The sequence below is a fragment of the Silene latifolia genome, chromosome 3, assembly GCF_048544455.1.
Source record: "Silene latifolia isolate original U9 population chromosome 3, ASM4854445v1, whole genome shotgun sequence".
Lineage (NCBI taxonomy): Eukaryota > Viridiplantae > Streptophyta > Magnoliopsida > Caryophyllales > Caryophyllaceae > Silene > Silene latifolia.
Genome location: NC_133528.1, coordinates 132,823,676 through 132,835,161, shown reverse-complemented (window position 1 = coordinate 132,835,161; position 11,486 = coordinate 132,823,676). Strand labels below are relative to the sequence as shown.

Sequence of the window (11,486 nt, the reverse complement as noted above, 5' to 3'; positions counted from 1 at the left end):
AAAATCAACCAACGTTCGTTCCTCAGAAAGCGATAACAAGAATCGACGTTTACAGGCTAATCAAGAACAAGCATCCATCATACCTTAAGCATTATACATTGGTGACAATAACAAATTGGGCTTCAGTAGTCATTTATTACCACCTCTACATTGTTGTAAACATACGACTAGTGGCGGAACCAGGATTCAAGTTTGGGACATAAACTACTTACAAGCTGACCAGCACACAGAAAACACTATTACCATTATTCTAAAAGACTCATAAACAGATCACTGAACTGTAACTTCCTTAACATCCTTGCCATGAGACTCCGATTTAGGAATGGTGATATTGAGCACCCCATCCTTCAATTCGGCCTTAATGTCGTCGTGTTTAGCATCATCAGGCAGGACAAGGCTTGCATTGTAGGAACCGTAACTCATCCAATATTCATCTTCTGTCTCATCCCCTTCTTCCACCTTCCTCTCGCCTCGGATCCTCAACACCCCGTCATCAATTGTGATCTTGATGTCATCGTGAGTCAGCCCTGGCACGTCGTAACGTAGCTTGTAGCTGTCTTTGGTCTCTTTGAACCGGCCCATTAGTTGTGAGGGTAGTTCCATTAGTTGGGGTGGTATCACATTTTCGAATATCCTGTTCATGTTTTCTGCTGCCTCCATTAGGGCGTTTCCTAGAGTGGCTACTGGCATGTTTTCTGCAATCATGTGAAACAGTTAAGAATCATGTTGACTGGGTTCGCACCTAGGTCATGAGGACTAGAGCTGGCCATCAGCACGGGCCAACCAGGCCCGGTCCGGCCCACCTTGGCCTGTTAATATATGCAGCTTGGCATGACCCGGCCCGGCCTTAGCCCACCGTTAACCCTGGCCTTGCCCAGGTCTCAAAATTCCAGCCCGGCCCGGCCTTGGCCGGGAATTTTAGCAAAAATAAAACATTAAAAAAAAAATGATAAGGCCCGCCAGTCCGGCCCGCTCTTAGCCCGCCTCTGGTCCTGGCCCGGGTTAAGCATATCTCGGCCTGGCCCGACCAAGCCCGTTCCTTCCTCCTGGCCTGGCCCGGGTTTGACCAGGAGAAGCTGGCCCGCTCCCTGGCAGCCCAGCCCGGCCCGGCACTAGCCGGGCCCAAGTACCGGTATAATGAGAACCACGATCAGACTTTACTAGCTAAGCTAATTGACATGATCAAGCTGCGAGTCTACATTCTACAAATAAAGTGTCGAAGTAACATAGACATGTACAACAACGCGACAAATACGAAAATTGAACTAGATGAACGTCTTACCAAAGGGATCACGATTGTCCTTCCTCCTCCAAAGACTAGGCCTTCTAGAAAACCTCCTAGGTAACAAAGACTTCCACTTACCTTTTTTACCACCTTGATCTTCACTTTTTACCGCAACTTCTTTACCCTCAGAAGTTACAGCAGATGACATCATCCTTTGAAGTAGACCATAGCTCCACCCATGCTCCTGCACACCTCTACTTTGTCCTCCAACGTAATTACCAACAAGTTTAGGGGTGAAACCATAATTATTGGAAAGTGAAGCCCTTTGTTGCAAATTCTTTAAAGCTAGCCTTGCCAAAGCCATAGTGATATATATATACGATGTCGTTTAGATTGTTTGGTTGTTTGCTGAAGTTGGTAAGTATGTTATTAGTGGAATAATTAATGAGATTGTATGATGGGTTAAGGGATGGTTATAAAGAGGAAGAAAAAGGTCAGGAATAAAGGAAAAGTTCTAGAGTTTGTAGGACAATTACGAGACGTGTCATGTCATGGAGAAACATATGGAGGCTTCATGTTCTTTCTTGATTCTTTTTTTTTTTTTGAAGAACTTTCTTGATTCTTTAGTTTACTCTTTTTGTATAAGTAGTAGAGTGTTCCAGAGTTCATCTAGCTTCGTTCATTGTTGTTTATCTTCTCGAACCAATTAAGAGATGCTCAGGTTTTAACACCAATATGCGGTTTTTCGAAAGACGGTTTCTTGATAAACTTATTGCAAGGTTTTTATGCTATTTGAAATAAAAATGTTACAAAGGTCAAGGAAAGAGGAGGGGGCAATTATAGGATAACAAATGGACGAAATTAAGTATGAAGGATCAAATTGCTCATCAAATGCAATCCCAATATAAAAACGACAATTGACTGAGATATTCCAAAATAGAATAAGACATCAAATGATCGGGACGGAGGGCATATAATATAAAATGACTGACTAAGAAAATGGTCATATGCTACAATAAAATGGTTATGCTTCGGAATATGTACCCTTATAAGTAACGGTGTGTTCACAATGACGAACCTGTTTGTGACTAAAGATCATAATGAGACGAGACAGCTCGTGAGCAGCTCGGTCAAAGCTCGGCCCGTGCGAGCTTGGCTCGAGCTCGAGCTCAGTAACCTAACGAGTCAAGCCAAACTAAGCTCAAAGCTCGCGAGCAGCTCGAACTTATGTCAAAAGTTAATATTTTGTTTTTATTTTATACAAATATTTATTATTATTATATCTTTGTATAACCATATCAAATGTCTTCATTGATTTTTCCAACATATTTATATGTCGAGTCTTGTTATTGAGTCTATCGAAAGAAAAAAAAAAAAACCATAAATGAACAATTATATATCGGCTCGAGTTGAACTCAAACTCTGCTCAAGCCCGGGTTAAAGCTCCCGAGCATGGTAATGAGCTCATTTTTAACTTTGAAGCAGTAACTGAACAAAATACAAATAAACCAAAAGACAATTTTTCAGCCAAAATTTCATTGCTCTCAATGTTTTACTTAAATACTCTGTAGTTGAACCGCTGCAATTGAATGTATGTTGATAATTGGTCCTTAGCCCATATAAGTTCACACATGACTTCCCCATACTGAGCATGGAGGAGAGATTTAAATACCCAATGGCTCACTGACTCTATGACTGTCTTACAAGGATTACAAACCATGTATATCAGAGATTTCATTTTCTAGAGAAAATGGTTACCCAATGAGTTACTATAAGTCGATTTTACACGAGTCATTATCGAGCTGACACAGACTACTTACTCTTGAAACAATCAATGGAGAACAGCGATCTCTATTAGACGGTGAACCAAGTACAGTATAAGAATACACAGCGAACACAAAATGTAAAATTACTTGAGTTATATATCCAATGCAGTCAATTATCCTAGCTTCAGTCATACATGCCTTCCTGCTCCCATACATCAACAAGAAAATCTACCATTTCCTGAACAAAATTGTCATAAATAACGTAGATTAGAAGATTTTGCTGAAAAATAAAAGCTTTTTTCCCGGGCTGTGGGGAAAATCTAAAGATAGAGCTTACAGCAAGAGGAACAGGCTGTGAAAAGGCTTTGTTGCTTCCAAGTAAGCTTTCGTAGGTTGTGGTCTTCCAACTGAAAGGCCATAACGAATCAAGTACGCTGAAACGACGATTTCTGAAAGGATAAAAAAGATTCAAGGTTTAATTACATTACATTACTATACAAGCAGGCGTGCAGGCAGAGGAAAGAGGAACAGGATATGATCATTTATGAATGAAAATGAGGTTCAGTTTCTAAGAAACCTGGGCATTTGTTTTTCATTAAGGTTAGTATCGGATATAAATTGTGAGTATACGATCAATGAGGGGACTTCAATGTATTCAACGAGTTATTAGCGGGCAAACTGAATGGTCACACGAAAAACAGTGTGAAATCATATCTTTTGGGAATTTGTGTTTGCATAAAACGCTGTCAAATGAGAGCAATCACTTCAAACTTAAAAGTGAATCACATTTGAGATACAAACTAGTTTCCAGGCATTGACTAAAAAAACTAGTGCCCTCACAATGTAGACAAAATAAAGGTTTTGAGTTCGTTTTTGAGCGGTCTTCAATGCCACAGGCACAGCAACAGGAGTCATGAATAATGTTTGGGAAAACAACGGTGAAGAACAGAATATAAGCAAATCAAGCCGTTCATCAGGGCAATCACATTATTCACCCTCAAAAACAAGGGGTTTGCCTAGAACAAAGCCAATTTTAAACGACGTTAATATCAAAAGAAGGCAACTATGCACGTCATCTATTTCTCTTTGCATCTAACCTATGTTACTCGGACTTGGGTGCGGGTGTAGGCACGGGTAGACATCCAAAGTGTTGGGCTCGGCATGACTTAATTTTCAGACACAGACCCTGTCCTAAAATAAGAGCATGGATGCCAGGACGTATCTTAGGATATAGCTATGAATTTGAACATTTTAGCACCCTTTAAAGTAGAAGAGAGATTTGAAATTTTAGAAACGTTAGCAACAATGTCGTTATATATAATACTAACAGCTTTAAATATAGTTTTTTCCTCTACTGTCATCACGTGGCCTCCCTTTTTTACTCTTTCAAGAGAAGTGTCAGAGTGGTATGAGCCGTGTACGATTCCATACCCATAACTAGAATGTTGGGGTATACGAGCCTGAAAATGAAGAATTGAAGTAACATAGCTTTGAACACATGTTTAAAAAGATTCGAAGGCTTGAATTATACAAAGAAGTATCTTTAGAAAAAGTAGAGTAAAGATGAAAAGAAGCAAATAACGAAAGACTCAAACCTTAATTTAGAATCTCGAGTCTGCTGCCCTTTGCTAGTCTCGTTCTTACTACTTACCCAATCTTGCCTGGTCTGGTTCCAGTGATTGAGACCTTCAACCCACAAAATTTAACAGCAGTGAAAACAAATATGCAGCAAAACAAAAAACACAAGTAAAGCTAGAGTAATCAAAAGTCACATATCAGAAGCGAAACAGCGTATATGCGACAGTCTAAGCCGTGATGGAAACAACAAAAGAGAAACATGTACAGCTAAAAACTATCCTGAATTTCATAAACCTGAATTTCTAAGCGATTCTAAAATTAATGTGTTACTACACTATTATCCTCGATTTCACACTATTAGCCCCATTTGGGAGTATAGTTATGTAACAACTAAAGGACGATAGAGAAAAAGTATGCAGTGAAGACACATTTCTGCACAGTTCAGAACATACCGAGATTGACAAATTCTGAAGGAGGATCAGAACTGCTGACACTAGCTTGTGTATTGAGGGCTTGGACTGATGATATGCTTCCCTGGGACTTCACTGCACTGTTTTCCATCTCACATATACTTGTCCAATAGTTACTAGAAATGCTTGACGTCTTGTTCGTTAAACTTGGACGAATCCGCTTCTTGGGTCGCACGTCTAGCGATGCTATAGAGTCACGCTTAGAACAACATGAATGATAGGCACTGCTCTGTTACAAACTTACAAGCATATGATATGTTGTTAGAACTTGGAAATCAATCATTATTCATACGTTATTATTATGTAATACTCCGTATATGTCAAATAACATCAATATTCTTCCAACACTACATACGCTCATCTTCACTCTCCCTCTTAGACATATCATTTTACTTACACCAACATGAAACAGTTTTATTTTTATGTTTGCCCAAGGCCTACTTTTGATAGAAGGGAAGGGATCATTTGTGAGTGATATTGGCTAAAAAACGTCAATAAACGTTTGGTGAGAGAGTTGGAAAGAAAACTATATAAAAGGTGGAAAGTTCAGAGATCGGTTATATAAAAGTGTGAGTTACCAAATACCAACTATATTTAGTACTGAAGTACCCCCTCCGTCTCAATCATTTGTTTTACCTTATAAAAGAGAGTTAAAGAAATGAATTGGACGGGGGAGTATATGTCAAACGCTCCAGAAAGTTTCACAACCTTCTCCTCATATCGTTTATTTTGCTTGATTTACTTGTCTTGTGACCCCACTCGATACATATTAATTTTCGGTTGTGAGAGGGTGAAGGGAGAAGGTTGGAAAAAGAAGGTGGTAGCACCCCTCAACATTTAAAGTAAGAGAATATACAATTAAGCTACACCAGCTTGAAGATATAAACAGATTCTAAATACGGAACCGTATACTTCCTCCGTTCTGGTCAATAACTTTTTTTCCGAATGACTTTCAAACAAGGATAACTATTGACAGGGACGTAGGAGGGAGTACTCATACAAGCAACAAAAATACACCAATGTGAAGATAACATTATAGCATCCAAACAAAATTAAAAACCCAGCATCAAAATTACATAACAAGATAAAATTAAGCAAAACATTAACCAAAAAACAATCATTAAACATGAGGGAAAAAAATTAATTACCCCATCTAGAGAATAATATGTATGATCCCGTATGAACCAAAGCAAAGATTGTTGCTACAGTATCCAATTTTTTGCAATTTCCATTTCAAGAATTACCCAGATTAAACCTGAAATCAGAATTACATATCATGCCACGAATAATTAAAGGAACATAATCATAGAATGATTAAATAAATGATAAAATATAAAGAAGAGATGTTGTAACCTGGATAGGAGAGGATACTGAGAACAATGAGAAGGCTTTCTGATCGCCTTCTCTTCTTCTTCTTTGGAAATGAAAAAATGAGAAGGGAAGATGGAAATTACAATGATTTTAGGATCGGTAAATGAGTAGGATGTGGCTAAAAAAACAATCTGATCCGAACCGTTAACCCGAATTAAAACTTGAATTTTAAAAACTCGGAAATTTAGCTTTTTTATCAGTTTGGGTACTTTGAAGGAGATTGTCCCACTGTCGGTAGAGGGATACTTCTGGTCAACATCAGTTTGGGTAGTTTTTAAAGTGACAATCCGAGCAGCATTCGAGTCTTAATCCATGATCGTGTACCTGAATTCTAAATCAGAATCTAAAGAGACAAAAAAAAAGGTAGCAAATGAAAATTTGGGTCGTCTTGTCTTAGCAATCTAGTACTCGATCTCTGAACAAATTAGGTTTTGTTGGGCTCGGATTCATGTTAACGTTTAATTTTTTATGGGAAAATGTAAGTTATATTAAAAACGAAGCGAACCATATAAGGTAAGACGGACTAAACCTCATGTTAACGTTAATCGGGTAATTATCCACCTAACTCAAACACGGTCCAATTACATAATTACGTCGATTGTCTCCAAGGGTCAGGTCGTCTAGCCAACCCTAACTTGTGTTTGTGTTAAGTCCACTCCGCCCTGCCCCTACCTAGCCCAACTTGTCCCGTCTTGTGGTCACGGGCTAGTCGGGCCACCTATACTCCTTAATCAAAAGAATCAAATGATGTTAGAAATCAGTCATCGAATGTTCCAATCAGGGATGTTTAAAACGGTTCGGTTCCGTTCGGCAAAACTCCAAACCTAAACCGCATCGTTTTTAACGATTATAAACGGCTCGGTTAACTTTAAACGATTGTAAGTGGTTCGGTTAACATTTAACCAATAATCGTTCTACCTATATTTTTTTCAGTTTCCGTTTATTTTTTCTTGCAACTTAATTAAATTTTCACTTATATATTATACTCAACGATAAAGTTAATTAAATAAACTTTATAACGGATTATTACGCAATTTTTTGCTTATTTTTTAGTGAAACGATTCGATTCAGTTAAACTGTTTTCTAAAATTGCGAATCTTAACCGAAACGTTTCCATGACAAAGTTAAGTTCGGTTCACCGAACCTCTTTATCGAAACGATTCGGTTAACCAAACCTAAAAAATACCCTTTTTTTCGATTCTTTAGTTCAATTATTGCCCTAGTTCCAACGTCCAACCCTTAATTCCCCGAAAGTCTTCATTAGCAACAAAACATGTTTTTGAAGTACAAACCCCACAGTAACAGAAACTACCGTTCAAAATGTTAGGTAAAACAATCTCCCTCTCTCGAAACAGAGCAACCTCAACTCTTCTCTTCCGCATCTTCTCTTCCCCCTTCTCATCTCCCTCAACACCACCACCACCACCATTGTCATCACACCAAGAAATCAACGAAATTTCTCGCATTTTAAGCGATTTTCGTAGACCCCATCACGACATTGAGCAAGCACTCTCCCCATTTTCCTCAAAACTCTCCACAGATTTAGTCCATCAAGTGCTCAAACGGTCCAAAAATCTGGGATTTTCTGCACACAGATTCTTTCTTTGGGCTAAGAAATTTCCGGATTTCGAACCCGATATTGATAGTTACAAGATCCTTGTAAATGTTCTAGGTGGTACTAAGCAGTTCCCTTTGATTTGGGATTTGCTTAGTGAAATGAAACAATGTGAAAGTTTCGATCTTCGCCCGGAAATTTTCTGGGTTATTTTTGATGCGTATTGTAGAGCAAATTTACCAAATGATGCAATTAGAGCTTTTGATAGGATGAGTGATTTTGGGGTTGAACAAAGTGTGAATGATGTTGAACATTTGTTGTATTTGTTGTGTAGAAGGAAGTTTGTGAGTAATGGGCAAGAGTTTTTTGATAAGGTGAAGGGGAAATTTGATGTGGGTGTCAAGAGTTATACCATTTTGGTAAGGGGTTGGGGAGAAATCGGCGATTCGGAGAATGCACGGAAGGTGTTTGATGAAATGCTTGAGAGAGGTTTAGCTGTTGATGTTCCTGCTTATAATGGATTGTTGGAGGCATTGTGTAATGGAGGGGAGTTAGACGAGGCGTATGCTATGTTTCGAGAAATGGGGTCTAAGGGATTAACTCCTGATGCTTTCACTTACTCGATATTTATTCGGTCTTATTGTAAGAGGGACAATGTACATTCAGTTCTTAGGGTTCTTGATAGGATGAAGAGGTACAATTTGGTTCCGAATGTGTTTACTTATAATTGTATTATTAAACGGTTGTGTGCTAATGAGAAGATTGAAGAGGCTTATCAGCTCTTAGAAGAGATGATAGAAGCCGAGGTTATTCCTGATAGTTGGAGTTACAATGCAATTATGGCTTTCCATTGTGATCGAACCGAGGTTAATAGAGCTCTGAAGTTGTATTCTAAGATGGAACAGGGAAATTGTAAGCCAGATAGGCATACATATAACATGCTGTTGAAAATGTTGATTAGGATAGGAAGATTCGACAAGGTCGAAGAAGTGTGGGATAGTATGCCAGTGAGGGGCTTTTATCCTTCAGTTTCGACATATGCTGTCATGATTCACGGCTTTCTTAAGAAGAAAAACAAGTTAGAAGAAGCGTGTAAATATTTCGAGACTATGATTGATGAAGGAATCCCACCTTACCCTTCGACTCTCGAGTTATTGAGGAATCGACTGATAGGATGGGGAATTTTGGACAAGATAGAGATATTGGCTGATAAGATGAATAGAAGTAGTTCTTCAACAATAAAAGATATGTCCATGACAATGCGAGGTCATAGGTCCAGTCGAAAGAGAATTGAGCAAGATAATTCCGAACTTAGTGAAGAAGAATGGCCCTTTAGACCCGATGCAACATGATCCGAATTTCTTACAGAGCGCGCAACTGATTTCAACTTCGATCATTAGTTTTTTAAATACTTCATGTAATAATGTAATGTAGAATTTGTCATGTTTGATTTATCAAAATAACTGTTTTCATATCTTCATTTTTTAAAAGTTATCTATATTCATACCAACGGAATTTGCGTTATAAATGCGATATACATCAGAAATCGGAATACAAAACTCCTTGTACTAACAATTGTACAAAAAGAACAGAGTTTGTGAAATGATACACTCAACATTCCAATACTTGTCTTAAGCTATGTTTAAGAACAATAAATTGGGTTTGACTCGAAAAAAAAATCTATAACTTGAGTTAAAAAACAGGAGCAAACGATACTTATTATAGAAACTATAGTATATCCAACACCGATAAAGAAAAAATACAACGTAATCATCTTACATTATGCACTTCATTTAACGACAACAATAATCGTGTTATGCCATATCAACATAATGTCGATTCAAAGGCCTCTTGCGAGCATTTGATTAGCGTTCTCAATGGATTCAAGACGTTGAAGAAGCAATTGTTGCTTAAAATTTTGGATAAATTTCTCAGCACTTTCATTTATATCTTCAAATTTCTTGCTCTCTAGCTCTTCAAATTTGGTTGTTATAGACACTTGACACCCTTTTTCCTCGGCACAATTTTCGACAACTTGGTGCAATTTATTGTTATTGACGATATTAGACCTTATATTAGTAGTACTAGTACTCATAGTACTACTTTGTAGCACATCTTCATCTATAGTACTTACCATTTTGTAGTTATTTGTAACCTTTAGATGAGTACTACTTGTATGTTCTCCCAATTTACGAAGACATTCGAGCTCATCTTCATCGATTCTCGACATCTTGTAGCTCATGAACTTGGCATTGTTTTCCATGGATCTTGTTTTGAGTAATTTGCTCTGAAACCTTTATAATAGTTGGATGAATATGGTTTAATAAATTTATATATCTAGTATATATAGAAGTTGAAAATATTTAGATGAATTATTGAAATGGGTTATAAGGGGATGGAGATAATAAATGGTATGGAAATAAAAGGGTATTTATAAGGGGATGGAGATGGTTTATGATGGAAGGAAGTTCATGCATGTGGAAGATAGTCAATTGCGTATTATGTATGATTATTGATTTAATGTTGATAATTGGTAGTATAATAAAGTCGTTTTTGTTGTTACTTTGGTCGGTAATTGGGGGAGAAATTAATCAAATTGTGTGCATGATCCGTTTATGTTTAGCTACATGTTATTTTTAGCTATTTTTATATATGTCACTATATTATATTACATTACGAGACATATACCGTTGGAAATATAGGATCAGGTAAAGATATATCTATAGAATAGATGTTGTAAGTGGTATGGAGGTTATTGAATGAGAAACGAAATAACCCGACTATGGTACCAAATCAATATGGGCGTCGTCCCCAAGGTCACACGACACTCTTAAAAATTGTGTATTCAACTATTAGCAGTTGGAACTCATGTGGTATACTCAAAGTTATCATAGAGAAGTAGTACATGATATATGAAAGATGTATATATCAAATGATCGACTACAAACTTCTCATATTTATAGTGGTAGGAGAGAAAAAACAAAGGTCAAAGCAATTAATTGGCACCATAATCACAAAGTTAATGGCATAATAACCAGGCCACCACCATAAACATAGGCCATAAACACCAAGTTAATGGCTATAACCATGCAATTAATGGTGAGATTCCTTTATGATACAATGTAAGGCTTCTGTATAATGCAATGAATTTAGACAACATCGCTAGTCTTTGTATTACTTCCAGCATATACTTAGTACCTTACTATTTCTCGGAAAACATGCTTTAAACTCCGATATCCTCTGTAAAAAAAACATACTTCGTATATAAATGTTTTGAAAGACATAATTCGATGAAAAATTTCTTCATTATTATTATTATTATTATTATTATTATTATTATAAATACAGTAGCGCATTATTCATATTTTTGTATGATTTCGATTTTTTTTCTGAAATATTGTTCTATAAGCTTCGATACTTCAAATTCAACAAGGTGTGAATGTGTGATTATAGTAGCGGAGCTCTAATTCCAAATTAAGAACACCAAAACAAAGATTTGAATCCTCTAGAGAAACAAAATA

At 37.2% G+C, this 11,486-nt stretch overlaps 3 protein-coding genes across 5 annotated transcripts; 1 reads left to right on the top strand and 2 right to left on the bottom strand.

The window, feature by feature from the left end:
• Positions 1-1,682, bottom strand: LOC141646303 (26.5 kDa heat shock protein, mitochondrial). The gene is made up of 2 exons (XM_074454243.1): positions 1,283-1,682; positions 1-695 (listed from the first exon to the last, which is right to left on the bottom strand). The coding sequence occupies exons 1-2, from the start codon at positions 1,587-1,589 to the stop codon at positions 271-273; spliced, it is 732 nt and encodes a 243-aa protein (XP_074310344.1). The 5' UTR covers positions 1,590-1,682; the 3' UTR covers positions 1-270.
• Positions 1,683-2,775: 1,093 nt separating this feature from the next.
• On the bottom strand, positions 2,776-6,523 carry LOC141648081 (uncharacterized). Of its 3 annotated transcripts, none has more exons than XM_074456541.1 (6): positions 6,393-6,523; positions 6,188-6,294; positions 5,022-5,278; positions 4,587-4,677; positions 3,329-3,440; positions 2,776-3,229 (listed from the first exon to the last, which is right to left on the bottom strand). In XM_074456541.1, exons 3-6 carry the CDS (start codon positions 5,128-5,130, stop codon positions 3,176-3,178), a joined length of 366 nt encoding a protein of 121 aa, XP_074312642.1. In that variant the 5' UTR covers positions 5,131-5,278; positions 6,188-6,294; positions 6,393-6,523; the 3' UTR covers positions 2,776-3,175. The 3 variants fall into 3 exon arrangements, with proteins under 3 accessions (XP_074312642.1, XP_074312641.1, XP_074312640.1); XM_074456540.1 differs by having other exon boundaries at positions 5,022-5,268; positions 6,393-6,515; XM_074456539.1 differs by having other exon boundaries at positions 5,022-5,263; positions 6,393-6,508.
• Positions 6,524-7,681: 1,158 nt separating this feature from the next.
• On the top strand, positions 7,682-9,462 carry LOC141648079 (pentatricopeptide repeat-containing protein At1g52640, mitochondrial). Its single transcript, XM_074456537.1, has one exon. The coding sequence runs from the start codon at positions 7,731-7,733 to the stop codon at positions 9,315-9,317; it is 1,587 nt and encodes a 528-aa protein (XP_074312638.1). The 5' UTR covers positions 7,682-7,730; the 3' UTR covers positions 9,318-9,462.
• The last annotated feature ends 2,024 nt before the right edge of the window (positions 9,463-11,486 follow it).

Coding starts and splice junctions, on each gene's coding strand:
- LOC141646303 (XM_074454243.1), bottom strand. CDS start 1,589: ATGGCTTTGGCAAGGCTAGCTTTAAAGAATTTGCAACAAAGGGCTTCA. Junction 696..1,282: donor GGACAATCGTGATCCCTTTG/GTAAGACGTTCA, acceptor ACATGATTGCAG/AAAACATGCCAGTAGCCACT.
- LOC141648081 (XM_074456539.1), bottom strand. Junction 3,441..4,586: donor ACTCGAGATTCTAAATTAAG/GTTTGAGTCTTT, acceptor TTATCCTTTCAG/AAATCGTCGTTTCAGCGTAC. Junction 3,230..3,328: donor CACAGCCTGTTCCTCTTGCT/GTAAGCTCTATC, acceptor AATTTTGTTCAG/GAAATGGTAGATTTTCTTGT.
- LOC141648079 (XM_074456537.1), top strand. CDS start 7,731: ATGTTAGGTAAAACAATCTCCCTCTCTCGAAACAGAGCAACCTCAACT.